The 22395-nt window shown below is 45.6% G+C and overlaps 1 protein-coding gene across 2 annotated transcripts in view; it reads left to right on the forward strand.

The window, feature by feature from the left end:
• SS18L1 (SS18L1 subunit of BAF chromatin remodeling complex) overlaps nt 1-11664 on the forward strand; it is a 32958-nt gene extending 21294 nt beyond the window's left edge. Inside the window, exons 7-11 of one of the 2 annotated variants that reach the window (XM_056844998.1) lie at nt 1923-2024; nt 2596-2688; nt 4676-4795; nt 10229-10356; nt 11626-11664. In XM_056844998.1, the coding sequence (XP_056700976.1) occupies nt 1923-2024; nt 2596-2688; nt 4676-4795; nt 10229-10356; nt 11626-11652 (470 nt within the window). In that variant the 3' untranslated portion in view covers nt 11653-11664. The remainder of the gene's footprint in view (nt 1-1922; nt 2025-2595; nt 2689-4675; nt 4796-10228; nt 10357-11625) is intronic. The other variant, XM_056844999.1, reaches the window with a different exon arrangement.
• Nucleotides 11665-22395: the final 10731 nt, after the last annotated feature.

Raw genomic sequence — 22395 nt, forward strand, 5'->3', positions numbered from 1 at the left:
ATTCTTATCTGCTAGCATAACTGAGAGAAGAGTCTTTCTATTTTTCCCAGGATGGCGGGAAATTATAGGGGTAATCATAGCTTCCCTAATATGACTATAGATCTTACAATCAAATAGGATATGCTCTAGTGTCTCGATATTCCCATCTCCACATAAACATGCACATTTTTTAGATGGTAAACTATAACTTCCTTCAAGAATCGCTGAGGGCAGCATATCATACCTTAATAAGGTGAAAATCCTTCTGTGATCAGGGTATTGGACGTGTCCCATTATTTCCTCCCTTTCTGTTTGCCTGAAGGCGTCTTCAATCCTGACTCCCCTTTGCTATGGGTCCCAAAGAGAAGGGAGTCAGTGGGGGTTACTAGGCAACCAAAATCTCCCCTCTTGGAACATTTATGGAGGCCAGCAAAACCGCTCTTTGTAAATAGTGGGTTTTTATACGTATATATAGTATTTCGTAGCAGCCTGAATATCCCAGACTAGCCTGAGCTTGTCAGAGCTTGGAAACTAAGCAGGGTTGGCCGTGGTTAGTACTCGGATGGGAGATCACCTGCTATGCAGCGGCAGGCAATGGCAAACCAACTCTGCTTGTCACTTGCCTTGAAAACCCCATGGTCGAGGGTCACCATGAGTCAATTGCAACTTGATGGCATATTATTATTGTTTTTGTTGTTGAGACCCAGCGTGGTGTGGTGGTTAGGAGCAGTGGACTCTAATTTGGAGAACCAGGTTTGATTCTCCACTCCTCCACATGAGCGGCGGACTGTAATCTACTGAACCGGGTTTGTTTCCCCACTCCTACACATGAAGCCAGCTGATTCACAGTGGGTAGCCGTGTTAGTCTGTCTGCAGTAGTAGAAAAGAGCAAGAGTCCAGTAGCACCTTAAAGACTAACAAAAATATTTTCTGGCAGGGTATGAGCTTTCGTGAGCCACAGCTCACTTCTTCAGACATCTGAAGAAGTGAGCTGTGGCTCACGAAAGCTCATACTCTGCCAGAAAATATTTTTGTTAGTCTTTAAGGTGCTACTGGACTCTTGCTCTTTTCTACTAATGAAGCCAGCTGGGTGACCTTGGACTAGTCACAGTTCTCTCTGAACACTCTCAGCTCCATCCACCTTACAAGGAGTCTGTTGTGGGGAGAAGAAGGGAAGGAGATTGTAAGCTGGTTTGATTCTCCTTAAAAGGTAGAGAAAGTTGGCATATAAAAACCAACTCTTCTTTTTCTTGTTCGTCTATTATTGTTGTTGTTGTTGTTATTGCTGTCAAGTCACATCTGATTTATGGTGTCCCCTGCTGCGGTTTTCAAGGCAAAAGATGTTCAGGGGTGGTTTGCCATTGCCTGCCTCCGCGTCACGACCCTGGTATTCCTTGGAGGTCTCCCATCCAAATGCTTGCCAGGGTTGGTCCAGCGGTCCATCTAGTCCAGCATCCTGTCTCACAGAGTGGTCAACCAGTTATTCCGGAGGTCCAACGAAGGGCATAGAGGTTGAGGCCTTCCCTTGGTGTTACTTCCTGGCACTGGTAGTCAGAGGTTTATTGCCTCTGCATGTGGAGGTTCCAAGCAGTCCATCCCCCTGAGATTCCTCACAGGGGCCCATGTTGTGTACAGCAATTGGGGTTTGTGACGATTTGTGGAGCAGATCAGCATAAACAGTCTGAAGAGGTACATCTCATGCGACCATCTCAAGATTCCCCCACCTCATTCTGCAGCTGGGATAGAGCAGGCCTCGGATACCTTCTTCTGTGATACTTCTGTTCTTCATTCCCCCCTTCTAAATAAACAAACAGTGCTTTTTTGCTTTCAAGAGTTTTTTTTAAATCCATGCACAAATTTTTGAGGACGTTAATCGATGAACGCTCATACGATTAATCAACACGTGCTTCTTTTAACAAAGACACCTCTGCTCTGCTTCTCAGGTTCCTCTCAGCAATACATGGGCCAGGAGGAATATTACAGCGAGCAGTACAGTCACGGGCAGAGTTCGTCCGAGCCCATGAATCAGCAATACTATCCCGACGGTAATTTTGCTGAGCTTTGGTTACCTCTTTCCTTGAGCTGTTGTAGAGCTGTCCACCCCCAGGTGGGGCCCAGAGATCTCCTGGAATTACAACTGATCTCAAAACTACAGAGATCAGTTCTGCTGGAGACAACGGCAGCTTTGGAGGATGGATTCTATGGCCTTATCGCCTTCTGAGGTCCCTCTCCTCCCTAAACCCCACTTCCTAGGTTGAACCCACAAATCTCCCAGAATTTCCCAACTCAGTGTTGGCAACCCTATGATGTTAAGGTGCCAAAAGGTTCTCTCATCTAGGATGTAATGAAAAAGTGGAGGCTGGTTTTCCTCATAAGACTTTACCCCAAAGTAAGGATTTCCCAGGAGGTTTATTATAAAGCAAATATCACAATCTCATCCGTTTCCTGGCTTGCTTGAGGGAAGCCATGATGGCCCAGCTGATATTGAACCAATATATGTTTGTCACATCGACATGCCCTTTTGGTTTTAAGTTAATTGTTCTGTTGTGTGTGTTTTTAATTCCCTCACGTAAGTGTTCTTTCTTCATTTTGGACCTCCCTTCCTCATACACATAGGTCACAGTGATTACGCGTATCAACAGTCGTCTTATTCGGAGCAGAGCTACGACAGGTCATTTGAGGATACCACACAGCACTACTATGAGGGAGGTGAGGAGGCATCATGGGAGCATTTCTTGTCGATTGTGTCAGACTTGAGGCACACACCGTTAGGGGTACCAGGTGGCTTGAGGGCAGGGAAAGGGCCCCCCCTGCTCCATTGTGCACACCGTCACATCACTTGCAGTGAAAACCCAGAGGCAACGTAGGGTAGCTTTATGAATTCTCAGAAATTCTATGGTTTTACCATAGAGCTTCTGGGGATTCTTAGAGCTGTCTTCTGTCACTTCTGGGTTATCACCACAATGGTGCATGCAACAATGATGGTTTAAAAAAACAATTTTTTTAAAGCCTACGCACCATAAGATGGGTCATGGTCTCTTCTTCCACTGCTGGAGCCAGAATGTGATATATAAATTACACCTCTATACCTAAGGTAGTTGTTCAAAAACAGTACAGGTTACACAAAAAAATCTTTAAATATGAATATATTATAGTCACAACAAAAATAAATTCCTTTGAACAAAGCTCAGTTTTATAATATATTCATTGGTACAACATCCACAGAGATCTTTCTTCATGAAGCCAAACAGTGGTAAAGGAAAATCCAAATCTGGATCGCTTCACCAAATGACATACACTCCAAAAAATCCTTCATGAAAGAGTGGTAATGACTTCATCATTAAGCACAGCACATACCGTAAATCTAGATACTCCACTGTTTCGACAGTAGAGCTTCAGTGTGCCATTACATCAGCTTAATATTTACATCCTTATTTACATGCAGTATTGCATTTCATATTAGAAGGAACAAGAGCGCAGTGCGAGGCGAAATATTTCCTCCCTTGGCATGATTTTCATCAACCCTCCCACCCACCAGCCTGTCCCAATTTACCTCTCCCACTGATCCTAACGGGGATGCTTTCAGGGAAGGGGTTTGTTTATGCAAGTGCAAGTGAGCAAGTGCCCACACTAGATAGGATCTCTCTCTCACACACACACACATGCACACACACGAAGCTGCCTTATTCTGAATCAGACCATTGGCCCATCATGGTCAGTATTGTCTCCTCAGACTGGCCACAGCTCTCCAGGGTCTGATTCCCGGGTCTGATTCACATCACTGATCACCTGCTCCTTTGAACTGGAGCTGCCGGGGATTGATCCTGGGCCCTTTTACGTGCCAAGCAGATGCTCCACCACTGAGCCACAGCCCATCCCTGTGAATCCATCCTGTTATGTTTTCTTCTTGCTTGCTGTATGAAGACATAATTATTTCCATTTCCTTTTGGGAAGAAACAGGCCACCATCCAGGTATTGATTAGAACCAAGAGTGACTCTACTAGGAGGAAATAGTGGCTGCTTCCTTCTAGCTTAATGTTAGGAGTGGGCAGGCACGGGGCAGCTCAAGTGCTTCTAGAATAAGCATTTTCCCTCCTGTGCTGGATAATGAATAATCCGAGCCCCAATGCTGTGGTTGGTTTGGGTAGTAAGCTGGGCTTCCCATTCACTAGTTTGTCCGCAGATAAGTGGCAAGTCACCTGAGAGCCAGCGTGGTGTAGTGGTTAAGATCGGTGGTTTGGAGCAGTGGACTCTGATCTGGAGATTCCCCACTCCGACACATGAGCTGTGGAGGCTAATCTGGTGAACTGGATTTGTTTCCCCACTCCGACACACGAAACCAGCTGGTGACCGTGGGCTAGTCACGGTTCTCTCAGAACCCTCTCAGCCCCACCTACCTCACAGGGTGTCTGTTGTGGGGAGGGGAAGGGAAGGTGATTGTGAGCCGGTTTGAGTCTCTCTTAAGTGGTAGAGAAAGTCGGCATATAAAAACCAACTCTTCTTCGTCGTCTTCTGAGGGGAAACGACAAATCCCATGTCAGCATTAGTTAAAGGGCCTACTCAGCAAGCTACTTGTCCGAGTGGGGATTTGAGCTCCCGTCTCCCAGATGGTATTGCGGCATTCTCACGATGCCCCACCGGCTCTCTTGGGTTCTGGTTAGCCAAACAATAAAGACTGCCTGTCTTCTCTCTTTAGGAAACTCCCAGTACAGCCAGCAGCAAGCCGGATACCAACAGGGAGCTGCCCAACAACAGACGTATTCGCAGCAGCAGTACCCAAATCAGCAGAGCTACCCTGGGCAACAGCAAGCCTACGGTGAGAAAATCGGTGGCTCGCATGGCGGACTGCGGAGTGATGGAGTGAAAGATTGGGGGTGGTTAGTTTGGTTGCAAAAGAAATGACCAGGGAAGTACCTGCTCCAGTGAGTAGCAGGCTGTATTGGTGGGTCTTTGTTTTTTCAATCAAATTTTATTTCGATACAGTATCAGCTCTGAATAAAAATCAAAGTTAGGTTAAAATAATAAAAGTTGATGGTTCTGGGAGGGATGATTTGAAGAAGAGGAGGAAAGATCTTCTATGGGGAAAGGTTTTCTTTTCTTTCTTTTTTTACAAAAAACAAAACAAAAACAACTATTTAATATTTTCAGACACACAACCATAAGGTTCTTTTTTAAAGTGCAAAAGCAGACAGTGGGACAACAGCTCTACAGGTTTTGCATTAGGGTTGCCAACCTCCAGGTGGTGGCTGGAGATCTCCCGCTGTTACAACTGATCTCCAGCCAATAGAGATCAGTTCCCCTGGAGAAAATGGCCGCTTTGGCAATTGGACTCTGGGGCATTGAAGTCCCTCCCCTCCCCAAACCCTGCCTTCCTCAGGCTCCGTCCCCAAATCTCCAGGTATTTCCCAACCCGGAGCTGGCAACCCTATTTTGCACACATTAGAGAATAACTTTAGAAATTAATAGAAAAGGGCGACATGCCCATTTGATAAACTGTACAGCCAGCTACTGATAGACACCATCTGTCATAAATGAACGATGGAAGAACAGATGCCTGTGGCAACATAGCATCAAACCACTTCCTTTTGTGTTACTTTTAGAAGACTTCTTTTTCTTTTTCAAGGAAGAGGATGGCATGGAGTGTAGGGTTGCCAGCTCTGGGTGGGGAAATACCTGGAGATTTGGGGGGTAGGGTGGAGCCTGGGGAGAATGGGGTTTGGGGAGGGGAAGGTCCTCAGCAGGTTACAATGCCATAGAAGCCACCCTCCAAAGCAGCCCTTTTCTCCAGAGGAACTGATATCTGTCGCCTGGAGATCAATTGTAATAGTGGGAGTTGGAGGTTGGCAACCCTTCATGGTGCCTTTAACCCTTTCCTGCCCTCTGCCCCCCCCCCTGTGTTTTTGTTTGCCACAGGCAAGGTGGTTTTTCCTGTTACCAGAACTTGAGAATATAAGCCCTTTTCTTAGAGGTGGGAAGGAGGTGTGTGAGAGGTGGTATTAGTTGCAAAGCCGGGAATTAAGAGAACACGAATGGTCCAAATAAAACATAGTACTTTATTCATTAAAGGCTCATGTCACTGACATCTCTTTTGTTAGAAAGGAATTACAGCAAGACAAAGGAGTGCTGTGACTAAGTGCACCTTGATTGAAGTAAAATACTCTCAAAAATAGCGTAAGAGCCTTCAGTGTACAGTTGCTTCAGTATCCTTTCAGGAATTCTGCTGTGCCAGAGACTGTCCGTCTGAGCTTGTGGCACACAAAAAGCCTCTACAAAAAGGATAGGACATTTTTCTCCAGATAAGTTGGCAACCCTTGGCACTAGGCACACCGTGCCGGTTGGTAGGGTTGCCAACCTCCGGGTACTAGTGGGAGATCTTCTATTACAACTGATCTCCAGCTGACAGAGATCAGTTCACCTGGAGAAAATAGCTGCTTTGGCAATGGGGTTCTATGGCATTGAAGTCCCTCCCCTCCCAAACCCTGCTCACATCAGGATCCGCCCCAAAAACCTCCCGCCGGTTGCAGAGAGGGACCTGGCAACCCTATGCATACAACATAGGGGTGCCAGCCACCGGGTTAGGGTTGCCAATCTCTAGGTAGTCTGCTAGCTTTTTTCAATGCTTACAGCATTGGTGCTTTTTTTCTTGTCAGTCTCTAGGTAGTAGCTGGAGATCTCCTGGGATTACAATTGATCCCTCCCCTCCCCAAACTCCGCCCTTCTCAGGCTCCGCCCCAAACCTACCGGTAACAAAGAGGGACCTCGTAACCCTAAACCAGGTGGGGCCTGGCAATCTCCTACAATTAGAACTGATCTCCAGACTACACATATCAGTTTCCTTGGAGAAAAATGGAGGGTGAACTCTATGGCATTGTATCCCACTGAGGTCCCTTTCCTCCCCCAAAGGCCACCTTCCCCAGGCTCCACTCCCATATCTCCATAAATTTCCCAAACTGAAGCTGGCAACTCCTATATCAGGGCAATTGGGAGTAGGGTCGAGCCACGGCCGACTTATGGCGACCCCAGCAAGGGGCTTTCAAGGCAAGTAAGCAGCAGAGGAGGTGTGCCATTGCCTTCCTCTGCAGAGTCTTCCTAGGTGGTCTCCCTTCCAGGTACCGACCCTGCTTAGCTTCCGAGATGTGACGAGATCGGGCTATACAATGCCGCCATTCAGAGTACACAGTACTAAATAATTGCTCTCTATATCTCAGTCTTTCTCTTACATTTTTTGCGGGAAACCCAAAGTGGTTCCACAGGCTTCTATGAGCATTTTTGTACAGTGAACTTCAGCTAGATCATCATTTCTCAACCTGACAGTCTCCTCTGGCCTTCAAGGGGAAAAAAAAAGCTTCATGTCCCCTTACTTTGAAGACATAGTGATTCACCCACCTTAAAAATCAATACGCACTTTATGAGTTAAGCCAACCTACTTCTTTTAATAAACTAATCTCCCAAATCTACGCAAAAAATATCCATCCATTGTCCTGACATGTACATATTTTTATGCTAGCGGTGCAATTTGATAGGCAAATGTGCTTTACTGTTAATTGTCACGCTAATCATTCAAACCAGGTAGTTGCGGTGATTCCTGAAGCTGCTGGCAAAGCCCTGGAGATCATTTGGTTTATTACATTTTTAGCCTGCCTTTCCTTTGAGGACCCAGGGCACGGTGTACTTGGTTTGTTGTCATAGCGACCCTGGGAGGTAGGCTAGGCTGAAAATGACAGGCCCAAGGTCACCCAGTAGGGTTGCCATCCTCCAGGTGGAACCTGGAGATCTCCCGGAATTACAACTGCTCTCCAGACTATAGAGACCAGTTCCCCTGGAGAAAATGGCTGCTTTGAAGGACAGACTCTATGGTATTGCATCCTACTGAGATCCTTCCCTTCTCCAAACCCCACCCTCTCCAGGCTCCCACCCCAAATCTCCAGGAATTTCCTAACCCAGATCTGGCAACCTTAGAAGTGTCTTAAGTAAGCCCCGACTACATGTTGGCAGTAGTGAGACCCCAATACAGCTTGGTGGAGTGTATTTAAAGTGTTGGATTCAGAGGTGGGAGACCCAGGTTCGAGTCCCTACTTCACTATGGAAGCTTGTTGCACGATGAACTCTCAGCCTAACCTACCCCACAGGGTTCTTGTCTTTTCAAACTTGTTTTTTTAAAATTATTATTTACTAATAAAAAATAACAAAAAAAATACGTAATAGAAAGCATGATACAGATAGGTTATCAATATCTGACACTTGTATGTTATCTAACTGAATTTGCTGCAAAATATACTTTTAACCTGCAATATTATAGCTACTTTAATGCATTCATTTACTCTGACCCACAGGGTTCTCGTGAGGGTAAAACGGAGAAAGGGAGCCAAGCTCCTTGGAAGAAAGGCAGGATAAAAATGTAGTAAATAAATGCACGGTATGATCTCTTCCATGCTGAGGAGGACAATGGTGCGGGAGGAGAGAAAGACACTTTGACCCTTTCCTCCCCTGCTGTTTTCTTTCTGGGAAAAGTTGCCCCTGAGCCGCTTTTTACCCCTGCTGAGGAAAACCTACAGACGCCCATATTTTGTCCTCCCGCACACTGAGGAAATAGAGCTCCGTGGCGCAGAGTGATAAACTGCAGTACTGCAGTCAAAAGCTCTGCTCACGACCTGAGTTCGATCCCGACGGAAGTCAGGTTCAGGTAGCTGGCTCTAGGTTGACTCAGCCTTACATCCTTCCGAGGTCGGTCAAATGAGGACCCAGCTTGCTGGGGGTAAAGGGAAGATGACTGGGGAAGGCACTGGCAAACCACCCCGTAAACAAAAAAGTCTGCCTAGTAAACGTCGGGATGTGACGTCACCCCATGGGTCAGGAATGGCTCGGTGCTTGCACAGAGGGGACCTTTACCTTTCACGCACTGAGGAAAAGCAGGTCAGAGAGGAGGGATTACCATGTCCTCATCCCCGCAGGCAACCTGTCTGCATATATCAAGAGCCAAAAGACGTGTATTTTGGGTCTTCTCTCAGCAAGCAAATTCATTTCTCAGGTGGGCAGAAAGCCATCATGTCTCACTGGAAGCACCTAGTATGGTAGTGAAGAATATCCGCTGTTTTCTCCATGGACATGTTCCCCAGGAAAATCCAGAAGAATTTAATTTACTGGGTTTCAGCCACTCAGTTGTTCTCTCCCTTAAGAGAGGGTCACATTCTGATAGCATCGGCGCTATTTTTTTTTTAATCACACTTTGTAAGAGAAAGGAGGAAGGGTGACTAGAGGCAAACTGGGACAGGTCTCTTTGGGTTTCTGACAGGTGTACCGAAGGCCAAATTTCAGCAGGTATCCCTTTTCACACCCCATTCAGAACGAGCTGCACCTGCCAGCTTTCTTTTCCCTATTAAACAATTAAACATACAGGAGAGTCTCCTCGTTTGCATCTCATTGTCATAGGGGGAAAGGGAGGGAGCAAATATTACTTTCCTCTGAGTTTTTTGTGCAATACAAATCAGTGGGTTGGATCCATTCCTTTAATTGAAGTGCTTTCCTCTGGTACTGCTACTGGCTGAAGGGTCTTTGCCCCAGAAGAACTTTCCTCTGTCCGTCCTTCAGATCCAACCCGCTGTCCTTCACAGATCACTCTGCCAGCCCGTTGACTGTTTGATCCAGTTGGGTGTGCTCCAGTGGACTTATCAACCCTCTGTTGTAAGGGAAATATATGCAAATAGGCATGTGTACTTGTTCTTCCGATGACTGGCTTATTTGCAAAGGCAAATGACACGGCGCAGAGTTTGTCAGCTCAGGCTGACATATAGTGCCTTTTTAATACCTAATTACTTACAAATATACAAGCAGTGCATAGTGGAAGCAAACTCCTACAGCAGGCAACATAGCCACTAATCCTGCATCAGGATCCCAAAAGAACCAATTCCCTCTTCCCCTTGGTTGCTTCACTTTTGGTCAACTCCCAGCTAAAAACTCCTTGCTCTCCATTTCTGTGTGAGGCCAAATTAAAATTGTTTCTTTGATGTCTCTCTGACCTTCCTTGAAACTCTAATTAGTGTAACCTTTCAGTGCCCGGAGAAAGAGAGATGCTGTGCCATTAAGAGCCACCAAGCTCCTTTAGATAAGCCCCTGGTCACCCGTTTTCGGCTGGGTAGGGAGAAACTCTGATGGTAAGCACATTCTCAGTAATCAAGAAAGCCAGAGTGGTGACAATATGATAGCTCTATCTCTTGAACTGTTATCAAGGGTTTTCCCGTTATCTTCACAGGCCCTACCCAAGGAGCCTCATCACAATATTCCAGCTACCAACAGGGCCAGGGGCAACAGTACGGAAGTTACAGAGCATCGCAGACGGGACCATCTGCACAACAACAGAGGCCTTATGGCTATGAGCAGGTAAACGAGGCAGGTGGCCATCGGGAGGGACTATGGCTCAGTGGTAGAGCATCTGTTTGGCACGCCATAGGTCCCAGGCTCACTTCCTGGCATCTCTGTTTAAGAATCAGGTAGTAGGTGATGTGAAAGACCTCCATCTGAAACCCTCGAAAGCCGCTGCCAGTCTGTGTAGACAATACTGACCTTGATGGACCCAGTGGTCTGATTCAGTATAAGGCAGCTTCATGGGTATTCATGTGCATACTGAGAAGTATGTAATGCTCTGGTTAGTGGTATTCCTACTCCAAAAAAAAGTCTTCATAGAATGGCCAGTGGAAAAGTTTTTTTTTTTTTTTTTGCAGTCATAAAAACGGGATGAGGTTTTGTCCCATAATGGAAAGATATTTCAGTTTTGTTCCAGAAGTTTATCTGAACCTGCCTTCGCAGTATATAACTACAGCCTTTTTTGAGCCTGTGGACACTTCTGAAATTCTGAGAATAGGTAATGGGCACCATAACAAAATGGGTGCTATGAGGTCTGGGTCTGATCTAAAAATATTGGGATGTTTCTCAAAATGCTGGGAGATCCCAAGACAAGCATCTTCCTGTGAAGGAAGCAGTTGTTTCCAATTGGGGGCTCCTTCCAGACACAGAGGTGATACCCCCAGGGCTGTTTTGAAGGAAACAGGAATGCTTAGATTAGTTGTTCGTTTCAGGATAAGGTGCTTGGGGAAAGAAGCAAGTGGGGACCATGGAACTCATAACGTCCAAATCACAAGATGTCATAGTCCTGCTGTAGTGTACACCACATTGGTCAGGCCGCACCTGGAGAACTGTGTGCAGTTTTGGAGGCCACACTTGAAAAAGGATGTGGTCAAAATGGACATTTTAATCACCCTCTGTGTAAAGAAGTATTTCCTTTTGTCCATCCTGAACCTACTGCTCATCAGTTTTATTGGATGCCCTCAAATTCTAGTATTTTGGAAGGAGGAGAACTCTTTATCAAGTCTTTCAAGCCCATGAATAATTTTATAAACCTCTCACGTCCCCCCTTAGTGGTCTCTTTTCTAAACTGAAAAGTCCTAGTCTCCAGCTTTTCCTCATAGGGAAGGTGCTCCAACCCCCTAACATCTTGGTTGCCTTCTTCTGTACTTTTCCCTTGGGGGAAGCCTAGACCATTAACCCTGGTCTGCAAGCAGCCTGTGTTTGATTTGTCACTCTTCTCTGAATATCTGCCAAAATTATTGCACCGATTTTTCTAATGTTTTCTCTTCCGTTGTCGTTTAACAGGGCCAATATGGAAACTATCAGCAATAAAAGGGGGAAAAGCGCCTGCGTTGAATTTGTTCCCAATATTTATGTCCGTCTTTTGAACTTGGATGTACGGACAATTTTTGATTACTTGTAATATGTTGGTTACTCCTTAGCACAAAAGACCATCTGTATGTGAACTAGTATTCATTTCATGCTGGATATGAAGCAGTCCACCACTGGTAACAAGGCAACGCTTTACTGATTTGATATATTTTTGGTGCTGTGTCTAGTATCGTCCATTGATACAATGCAGAGGCTCTTTCCCCCCTCCCCCTCCCCACCCCATTTTAAATAGCTTTAGAGGTCATCAAAGTGATGTGCCTAGCCCCCTGCCCCCTTTTGAAAAAAGGAGAGTGTTACGAATACCGTGGACTGCCAAAAAAAACAAATCAGTGGGTTATAGATCAAATCAAGCCTGAACTGACCCTAGAAGCTAAAATGACTAAACTGAGGCTATCGTATTTTGGTCACGTCATGAGAAAGCAAGAGTCACTAGAAAAGACAGTCATGCTAGGAAAAGTTGAGGGCTGCAGGAACAGAGGAAGACCCAGCAAGACATGGGTTGACTCTATAAAGGAAGCCACATCTCTCAATTTGCAGGATCGAGCAAGGCTGTCAAAGATGGGACATTTTAGAGGACATTGATTCATAGGGTCGCCATAAGTCGGAAGCAACTTGACGGCACTTAACACACACACATTCTGCCATACATCAGACATGTAAAATGGTGGCATCTTCATTCTTCGGTCGTTCAGTCATCCGTTGTGAACGTGAAACGTCAGCCTGGATGCATTGTGTTGCATTTTGTAGACGCTTGCCTCTGAAACCCATAGATTTTAATTGGGGCATATTAGGCTCATCTGTTTTTTGAGGGGGTATATTCTGTATCGCACATAATGGACATGGGTTTGTTTGATTAACTGATTTCTAGCTTGCCTTTTAATCCAAATGTTTCTCCAAAGGTGGCTTATGCTGAGAGCCGCACGGTGAGGGGCTGTGGCTCAGTGGTAGAGCATCTGCTAGGCATGCAGAAGGTCCCAGGTTCAATCCCCAGCATCTCCAATTAAAGGGACTAGGCAAGTAAGTGATGTGAAAGACCCCTGCCTGAGACTCTGGAGAGCCGCTGTCGGTCTTAGACAATACTGACTTCGATGGACTAAGGGTCTGATTCAGTAGAAGACAGCTTCATATGTGTGTAGTGGTTCGAGCGCCAGACTAGGATCTGGGAGACCCAGTTTTGAATCTCAGCTCTGCCACGGAAGCTTGCTGGGTGACCTTGAGCCAATTGCTCACACTCAGCCTAACCTACCCCACAGGGTTGTTGTGTAGCTGAAATGGGAAAGAGGAGGAGGCTTAGAGGTACAACATCTACTTGGCATGCAGAAGGTCCTAGGTTCAGTCCCTGGCACCTCCAGTTAAAACCAGCAGATAATATGAAAGACCTCTCCCTGTGACCCTGGAGAGCTGCTGCCAGTCTGAGTAGACAATACTGACCTTGATGGACCAAAGGTCTGGTTCTGTATAAGGCAGCTTCATGCATTCAAGAAAAAATGACAGCCCCCCCTCCCTTGGCCACCACCATATCTGTTGTCTCACCCACTTGCCTGTGTGCCCTTCCCCAACTTTTAGGGTTGCCAGGCTCCTTAGTGGAACAGGCTTCCTCAGGAGATGGTAAGCTCTCCTTCCCTGGAGGTTTTTAAGCAGAGGTGGGATGGCCATCTGTCAGCAATGCTGATTCTATGACCTTAGACAGATCATGAGAGGGAGGGCATCTTGGCCATCTTCTGGGCATGGAGTAGGGGTCACTGGGACATGTGTGGGGAGGACGTGGTTGTGAATTTTCTGCATTGTGCAAGGGGTTGGACTAGATGACCCTGGTGGTCCCTTCCAATTCTGTGAGTCTCAAAGCTGCTTACAATCACCTTTCCTTCTCCACCCCCCAACAGGCACCTTGTGAGGTAGGTGGGGCTGAGAGAGTTCTGAGAGAACTCTGTCTGGCCCAAGGTCACCCAGCAGACTTCATGTGGAGGAGTGGGGAATCAAACTTGGTTCTCAAGATTACATTCTGCTGCTCATGCGGAGGAGTGGGGGAATCAAACCCAGTTCTCCAGATTAGAGTCCGCCGCTCTTAACCACTACACCACACAGGCTTTACCAAGGAAGATGCAGAGGCAGGCAATGGCAAACCCCCTCAGTTCAGCTCTTGCTTTGAAAACCCTACAGGGTCTCCAGAAGTCGACCGTGACTTGATAGCTTTTCCACCGCTATGCTACCTACCTCCTGGGGCTAGCTTTCAGTCCTGCATTCCCCAAAGGGAGTCACACCCCCTCTTTCCATCTTCCCTTGCTATCAGATGCTACCTGACTCCAAAAGTATACACGGCCCATCTTTCCGATTACAAGTAAACGACTTTGTGCTTCATTTCATTGTACATAAATATTTGTTTAGCGGTTGACAAGATTCTTAAACTTGCCTGTGATCAAGGGATTGAAAATGACCAGACTTGCCAAGCAACTTTTTGAAGAGGTTCACTAACGGGAGGGTTGCAGGATCAGCCGATGCCAATGCACAAGATGCTGTGCAGAGGTAAACGGGGTCCAGGGCTGTGCTTGATGTACGAAGTGTGCAATTTGTGTCATTTGCTGCTGAGCGCAACGGATCGTCTGTGGCACAAAGAGCTCTTGCACACTTAGTACAGTAGATGGCACCCAGGAACCTGTTTCCACATGTAGGCCCTGCTTAATGGATCGGAACGGGAGAATGTAGCGTATTTTACTCTTTGAGGGATATTTTCATAGCATTTTTGTCCAAATTTCTGGATGCCAAGATAGCGACTTCTAAAAAAAAAAAAAAAAAAGACCTCCAGAAAAATAATCCCACAATAAAATCCCATCCGTCTATGGGAATACCAACAAAGGCAAAATTAGAAATATATATAAGTTCAGGGAATGATGGTTTTTATCAGCACAGTCCTAAGGAGAGCTACATCCTTTTAAGTCCATTGAAACCTATGCGTTTTGAAGGGTATAAATCTGTTTTTACTCTAGGGTTGCCAGGCTGAAGCTGTTTTTTGCTGGAAGTGATATCAGCGCACCGGCATGACACCAGTGTTCCAGGCCCCGCCCCCAATTTCTTTTGGCGGTTGCCAGGCTCTAGTATATACAAAAACTCTATGGTAAAAATCACAGAGTTTTTGCAAATGCCAGAGCGTCTAAAAAGTCACTTCCAGTTTTTTGCTGGAAGTGACTTTTTAGACGCTCTGGCATTTACAAAAACTCTGTGATTTTACCATAGAGTTTTTGTATATACTAGAGCGTTCAGCGTGTCTCGTCTGGGTTTTACCAGAAGTGACGTCGGCATCCTGACATGTGCTCCATTTCTTCCTCCCCCCCCCTTCTTCCCACGTTTGCTTCAGAGCCAAGATGCCGGGAGTTTTCCCGCTACAGCGGGAGGTTGGGCACCCTTGCTATCATGTGGCATAATCTTTCCTCACCCCCGGACTTCCTTTTTCTAAAATCTTCCTACAATTTAGCAGAATTAAAGGCCCTTTCCACACCTCTGGGCTGGTGGCTCCTGACACACGCAGCTGTGCCTGCTTGGTCATACCTAGGGTTGCCAGCTCCAGTTTGGGAAATACCTGAAGATTTTGGGGGTGGAGCCTGAGTAGGGTGGCGTTTGAAGAAGGGAGGGACTTCAATGAGGTGTCCTGCTATGGAGTCCACCTTCCAAAGCAGCCGTTTTATCCAGGTGAACTGATCTCTGTCGCCTGGAGATCAGTTGTAATAGTGGGAGATCTCCAGCCACCCACCTGGAGATTAGCAATAGGGTTTCCAGCTCCCGGTTGGGAAATTCCTAGCGATTTTGGGGTGGAGCCTAAGGAGGGAGAAGTTTTGGGGAGGGATCTCAGTGGAGTGAAATGCCATACAGTCCTCTCTCCAAAGCAGCCGTTTTCTCCAGGGGAACTGATCTCTGTTGTCTAGAGATCAGCTGTAATAGCTTTCTAGTCAGATAGCTATGGCCCTGTGTATCCTGCTGAATGAATGAACCTGCACTCAGATCATAGCCCATCCCATGGCTGGAAAGTTTATTTTATCCGGTACTGATTGGCCTTCGATCTGAACAAAGTGCTTAGTGATTCAGAATAGCTCAGTACAGAAGAGCCTGTGGCTCAATGAGAAGGTCCCAGGTTCAATCCCCAGCATCTCTAGTTTAAAAGGACCAGGCGGTAGGTAAGTGAGAGCCGCTGGAGAGCCACTGCCAGCCTGAGTAGACAATGCTGACCTTATGGACGGATGGTCTGATTCAGTACAAAGCAGCTTCCTCTGTATATTAAAGCCTTGTACCCGTGTCAGGAGATTATGCCGCCCGGCTGCTGCAGAATAACTGGCAGCTGTCTGATGGGAGCAGTTTCAAGACCCCATGGCAAACTATCTCCTGTCCAGCATCCAGAACTTTCAACTAGCTGTGCTCTTACAGAGCTGCACTGGGAGAGACAGCCTGGCACAGAGATAGCAATGTATGTTGGAAATAGGGTTGCCAGCTCCGGGTTGGGAAATACCTGGAGAATTTGTGGGTCTAGCTGGGGAGGGACTTCTGTGGGGTCTAATGTCATAGAGCCCACCTTCCAAAGCAGCTGTTTTCTCTAGGGGAATTGATCTCTGTCACCTGGAGATCAGTTGTAGTAGTGGGAGTTCTCCAGCCACCACCTGGAGGTTATAATAAATGCAAGGGGGGATCAAGGTACTAAAAATGTACAATGTACAATCTGCAAAAGCCCTCAATAATTACAGTGAATCCAATAATAAATGTATACGTTTCAATATTTTAAATTAAGCATACAGCATACAGGTTGCCAATTCACCAGGTAAAGTACAAAATAAGCATATGCTTAACAAAAATTCAAGTTGTAGGTAAGTCTAACAAATTAAAGTACTAATATTTCTAAATACAATCAGGTTGTAATTCCACAGGTAATGTGCACTCTTATCAGGCTGTAATTCCACAGATAATGTACAGACAAGTTCCCGGGTATATGCTTGTTTCGTAGAAAACCTCTTCAGTTAGTATTCTAAACTTGTTTCATGAAATAATTTCTTCTGTTTTTATTCTTTGTGCCTAATGGAAGCACTTTATATATAAAATGGATTCTTGATACGTTAATTTAAAAGATTGAAAATTATAAATTTATAACTGGATTCATTGTAATTATTGATAAGCAGTACCACCTGGAGGTTGGCAACCCTAGTTGGAGGAGTGGGTCCCATGAGCTCACTGGAGAACTTATATGGATTGCACCTTTAAAGCATTAGACGAAACACGAGAATTGTCATGTCGAAGTTGATAGCTAAAAACTGTTTTAAAGAAAAACTGTGCCCTGCATTGCCGTTTACCAGCTTTGATATTTGTTTTTATGTGGTTTTTTAGCAGTGCCGAAAATAATTCTGAGAGACCACAAGCATTTCTTTAAAAAGCAAAATAGCCACATCACATCAGTTGGAAATGTCTTACATTAAGAATTTCTTGAATGTTGTGTATATACTGTATTTGAAAGAGCGCTTTGGAAATAGTTTGTACATTATTTCCTAATTTATACATGATTTTTAGTGTTAATATTTCTAACTGTTAATAAAATATTTAACGGTGTTGTCCATTTTTATGTATTGATGTGGAAACGAAAAGGTGATGCCAGCATTTTGACTTTTTCATTGACTGTATCATATTTTCTGTTTTGTAATACAGAATGTCTGGAAATGTTTTTAGGTTAAAATGAATGGACTGTGAAGCCAAGTAATGAGACATTTTCGTATGATGGAAAGACTTTTAAAAAGACTGGTGTGTTCATGTTTGAAGTCTGTTGTTTTTTTAAAAAAAATGTTGCAAGTTTAATGAAAATGATACATAATCTCATTCCATTTATAATCTGAAATATTTCAAGTAAAGTTCATTGCATGAGAAAAAAAGTGTTAATCTCAAATTTTCAAAATGTCAAATCTTATTATGTTTCTAAAATCAAGTTCTTTAGTTTCCTTCGCCATCAACATCATTGGGAGGTAGGATTGCCAGCTCTGGGTTGGGAAATTCCTGGAGATTTGGGGGCAGAGTCTGGGGAGGGCAGGGCTGGTGCCCTCAGTGGGGTATAATGCCATAGGGCCCACCCTCCAAAGCAGACATTTTCTGCAGGGGAACTGATCTCTGTCTTCTGGAGATCTGTTGTAATTCTGGGTCCCACCTGGAGGCTGGCAACCTTGAGAACACGGAGTACAGAAATGTGTGAGTAACCCATACATTCACCATGCATTTCAGATTTAGCATGAAATAATGTTGTAAAGTGGGAGAATCTTGGGATGATTTCCAAAAACATATTAATGAGCAATTAGCACCGGAGGGTTTAGAAAAGCCCGTTAAGGAAATGGGGGGGGGGGAAGGGGTGGGATTCACACATTATTGTTCCCCACAACACACACACACTTTGCAGTTCCTTGCAGGCCTTCAGTTTGTACTGATCAATGTCCATCCAGGTAGGAATCTAAAGATATAAGGTAGTAAGAGTGACCTTAATACATATTAACCTATTAGTCTGCTTGATGTGACTGCTAAGATTGTATTTGGCACTGAATTTTCTTTGCAAACCGTAAGCTTTGGCTGAGCTATACCTCGGTGTAGTGGTTAAAAGCGGTTTGTTGGAGAACCGGGTTTGATTCCCCCACTCCTCCACATGGGCAGCAGACGCTAATCTGGTGATTGCCGATTGCCAAAGCAGCCATGTTCTCCATTATTACAACTGATCTCCAGACAACCAAGATCAGTTCCCCTGGAGAAAATTGCTGCATTACAGGATGGACTCTATGGCATTAGACCCTGCTGAGGTCCTTCCTCTCCCCAAACCCTGCCCTCCCTAGGCTCCATGCCCCAAATCTCCAGGGATTTCCCAACCCAGAGTTGGCTGCCCTATTAAAAAGCCTGAGGTTGTCAACCTCCAGAGGTGCAACTGATCTCCAGACTGCGGATATAAATCTCTCTGGAGGAAACTGCCACTTTGGTGGGTGGACTCTATGGCATTATACCCCGCTGAGGTCCCTCCCCTCTCCAAATCCCGCCTTTCTCAGGGTCCACCCCCATATCTCCAGCCATTTCCCAATCTGGATTTGGTAACCCTACACACCACGCCTCCTTTAATGCCCTTTCCCCCTAAACAGGCATCCTTTCCTGATAAGAAAAAAAAGGTACGCAGGGAATATAGGAGATGTGTTGAGCAGGAGCAGAGTGGAAATTGCAATCTGTGTTTTTGCTGCAAAAGGTGAAGGCTCTGGAGGATGTGTGGGTGACCTGTGGAGGAGACTTGGGAAACTGTGATAAAGTTTGCAGGACTGCAAGAAGGGAGGGGGTATTTGGCACAAGAGGAGACTTTCCTGAAACACAGGAGCCCAGCCAGAAAAAAAGTTGGCAGCAACCTCAATGCAGATGCCCTTCAAGACTCTTCCTGTTCTTTCCCACCTTTCTCCCGCCCCCTCTGCTTCCTCAGCCAATAAGAACCCTTCTACTATCTCTCGCCACCAATCCCGGGAAGACGGAGAAACGACGCCGCGCCCGAAACGCGCACAAACGACAGCGCCCAATGCGCATGCGTGGTCGGCGCCCGGTAACCGCCCGAATGGATAGTACACAACCGCGCCTGCGCAGCAAAGTAGCGCGAGGGGGAAAAAAAAGAGTAGGATGGTGACGTCTTTTGCATTCTCTCCTCCCAACGTCCTTTGACGGGAGGGGGGACTCCCGCGGCGCGCGGCTTTTACGTCGTAGTCACGCGACTCCGAGCCCTCCAATGGCCAAGCCCGTCAGAAAATGGCCGTTGTAGGCTGAGGCGTGGGTGAGATTTCATTTCAAAGCAGATATATATATTTATTCGTCGTTATAGCATCAAAACACGATAAAATGCCAGTCATGGAAACAGTTAACGTGGAAGAGGCTGCAGAAGAGATGAAAAGGAGGGAGGGGGCTCAGCTACTGGGGGTTGCCAACTCTGGGTTGGGAAGGACCTGGAGGTTTGGAGGCTGGGGGGGGGTGGGGGAGGTGAGGGTTTGGGAAGGGGCCTCAAGGGGATATAATGCCATAGAGCCCACCTGCTAAAGCAGCCATTTTCTCCAGGGGATCCGATCTCTGTAGTCCAGTTATAATTTGGGGAGATTTCCAGGCTCCACCTGGAGGTTGGCAACCCTCCTGAGGAGGCAAGGGGGTGATGTCATTTATTAATACCCTTTTTTCCCCCCATCTGGTCGTTCAGACGCTTCTGCCTCATCTCAGTGCTTTGTGTAGGGAATCTGGCCCCTTTGGTTGGGAAAGGTTGCTCTTCAGGGCAGGGTCCTGCCGTTGAAGTGCCTTATTTTTAATTTTATTTAACGACGCAATCAAATATAATGAAATATGCCAACTAAGCATACACTTTAGATTCCAGCAACAAATCCCATTCCTTTCAGTCTTTTTGAATTCTGGGTGACGATTCCAGAAATTGACAAATGTCAGCCATTTCCATCCAAAGGGAGCTGATGAATAAGGTTGCCAAAAAGCCTGGATTAAAATGTCCTGGCCCTTTAATAAAAGTTTAAGGTGTGGAAAAGGACAGGTGAATATTTTCATGGTATGGAGGTAGATAACATCCCAGTAAGCTTCTGTTAAAGCAACCAGACTTCCCCCCCAGGCAGTCGGTTGCCCTACTGATGAGCCAAACCCTGTTCAAAAACAACTTACTTGACTTTGTATTTGTATGTGTTTATTTTATTTATTTAAATATTAATACTCAGCATTTCCCCTTGAAAAGAGTGCCCAGGCAGTAAAGAGCAACCACTCCAGTACACCTTAGCCCAAAACTGCTTGCCAGAAAAATTATCAGTACACCACCTTGAAATAATTATTTATTTACTTCATTTATGTCCCATTTTTGTCTCAGCTTCTAACTGAACTTTAAAAAGGTAAAGGTCCCCTGTGCAAGCACCGGGTCATTCCTGACGTTTACTAGGCCATTGACGTTTACTAGGCAGACTTTGTTTACGGGGTGGTTTGCCAGTGCCTTCCCCAGTCGTCTTCCCTTTACCCCCAGCAATCTGGGTACTCATTTTACCAACCTGGGAAGGATGGAAGGCTGAGGCAACCTTGAGCCGGCTACCTGAAACTAACTTCTGTTGGGATCGAACTCAGGTTGTGAGCAGAGCTTTGGACTGCAGTACTGCAGCTTACCACTCTGCACCACGGGGCTCTTACTAACTGAACTTTAGCATAACTGTATTTCAATATAATTGGTTTCCTTAGTAATCCTATGTTGTTGTTTTTTAATTATTCTGAGAAGGGGGTCCATAGGCTTTACCAGACTGCCAGAGGAGTCCATGGCACAAAAAAGGTTAAGAACTCCTGCTCTAGTTTCTTCTTCTGGTTTAAGTAACAAACTGCTCATCATTGGCCTTACTCATTGGAGAGCCAGCGTGGTGTAGTGGTTAAGAGCGGTGGTTTGAAGCAGTGGACTCTGATCTGGAGAACCGGGTTTGATTCCCCACTCTTCCACATGAAGCCTGCTGGGTCACCTTGGGCTATTCACACTCTCTCAGCCCCACCTACCTCACAGGGTGTTTGTTGTGGGGAAGGGAAGGGAAGGTGATTGTAAGCCGGTTCAAGTCTCCCTTAAGTGGTAGAGAAAGTTGGCATATAAAAACCAACTTCTTCCTCCTCCTTTCTCTTATTCTTCTCAGAAATATATAAATGAATCTGGATAATTTAGTAATTTACATCCCTGATTCTAATCTGAAACTCTCACTGCCACTCCCCATTGGATCTAAATGAAATCTTAGTGGTTTTGGGTGCTGGACTCTAATGTGGAGAACCGGGTTTGATTCCCCACTCCTCCACATGAGCGGCGGTCTCTAATCTGGTGGACCTGGTTAGTTTCCCCTTGCCTACACATGAAGCCAGCTGTGTGACCTTGGCTAGTCACAGTTGTCTTGGAGCTCTCCCAGCCTCACCTGCCTCACAAGGTGTCTTGTTGTGGGGACAGGAAGGGAAGGAGATTGTAAGCCGGTTTGATTCTCCTTAAAAGGTAGAGAAAATCGGCTTATAAAAACCAACTCTTCTTCTTAAAAGAAAAATTCTGGTTTTAATGTTTGAAGCACTGGTTTTATTGTTGTTTGCTGTGTTTTAATTAATTTGTGTTGCTGCTTTGTTCAGTTGCTTATGTGCGGGACTTTTGTTTGTTAGAATTCAACTAAATATTTTGGAATCAGAGTGTTCGACAGAGGTGTGTGTATGTATGTGTCAAGATATAACAACATACATTTAGATAGCAGGTAGATGTAGCCAATGCATTATGAGTTCTGTTTCTTGGTCGCGCTAGCGTGTGACAATGTCAGGAGCTACTTTCAACTGATGCAAGATGAAATCGCTATGCAGCTGTTTCACTGCTTGCCAAAGCCCGACTGCTTTCAACCCACATTCTCAACATGCCTGTTTGATATTGTAAATGGTTTCTTAGTGGGATATATGAGATTAGTGCTGGGGTGAGAGACAGAGGTATCTTTATTTTGTTTAGAAAATGCTAGGTCTGATTGAGTGAGCTCTGCAGTAACCAGTGCATTTGTGAGGATGCTCTTGGAGGGCAGCAATTCATCAAAGTTAAGTATTCTTGATTTTCTGGCCCTTTGGCAACCCCTGCAAATCAGAAACTGAAACAGCTGTGCGTGATTTCTCTTTTCAAGATGGAATTTGCAC

The sequence above is a fragment of the Euleptes europaea genome, chromosome 2, assembly GCF_029931775.1.
Source record: "Euleptes europaea isolate rEulEur1 chromosome 2, rEulEur1.hap1, whole genome shotgun sequence".
Classification (NCBI taxonomy): domain Eukaryota; kingdom Metazoa; phylum Chordata; class Lepidosauria; order Squamata; family Sphaerodactylidae; genus Euleptes; species Euleptes europaea.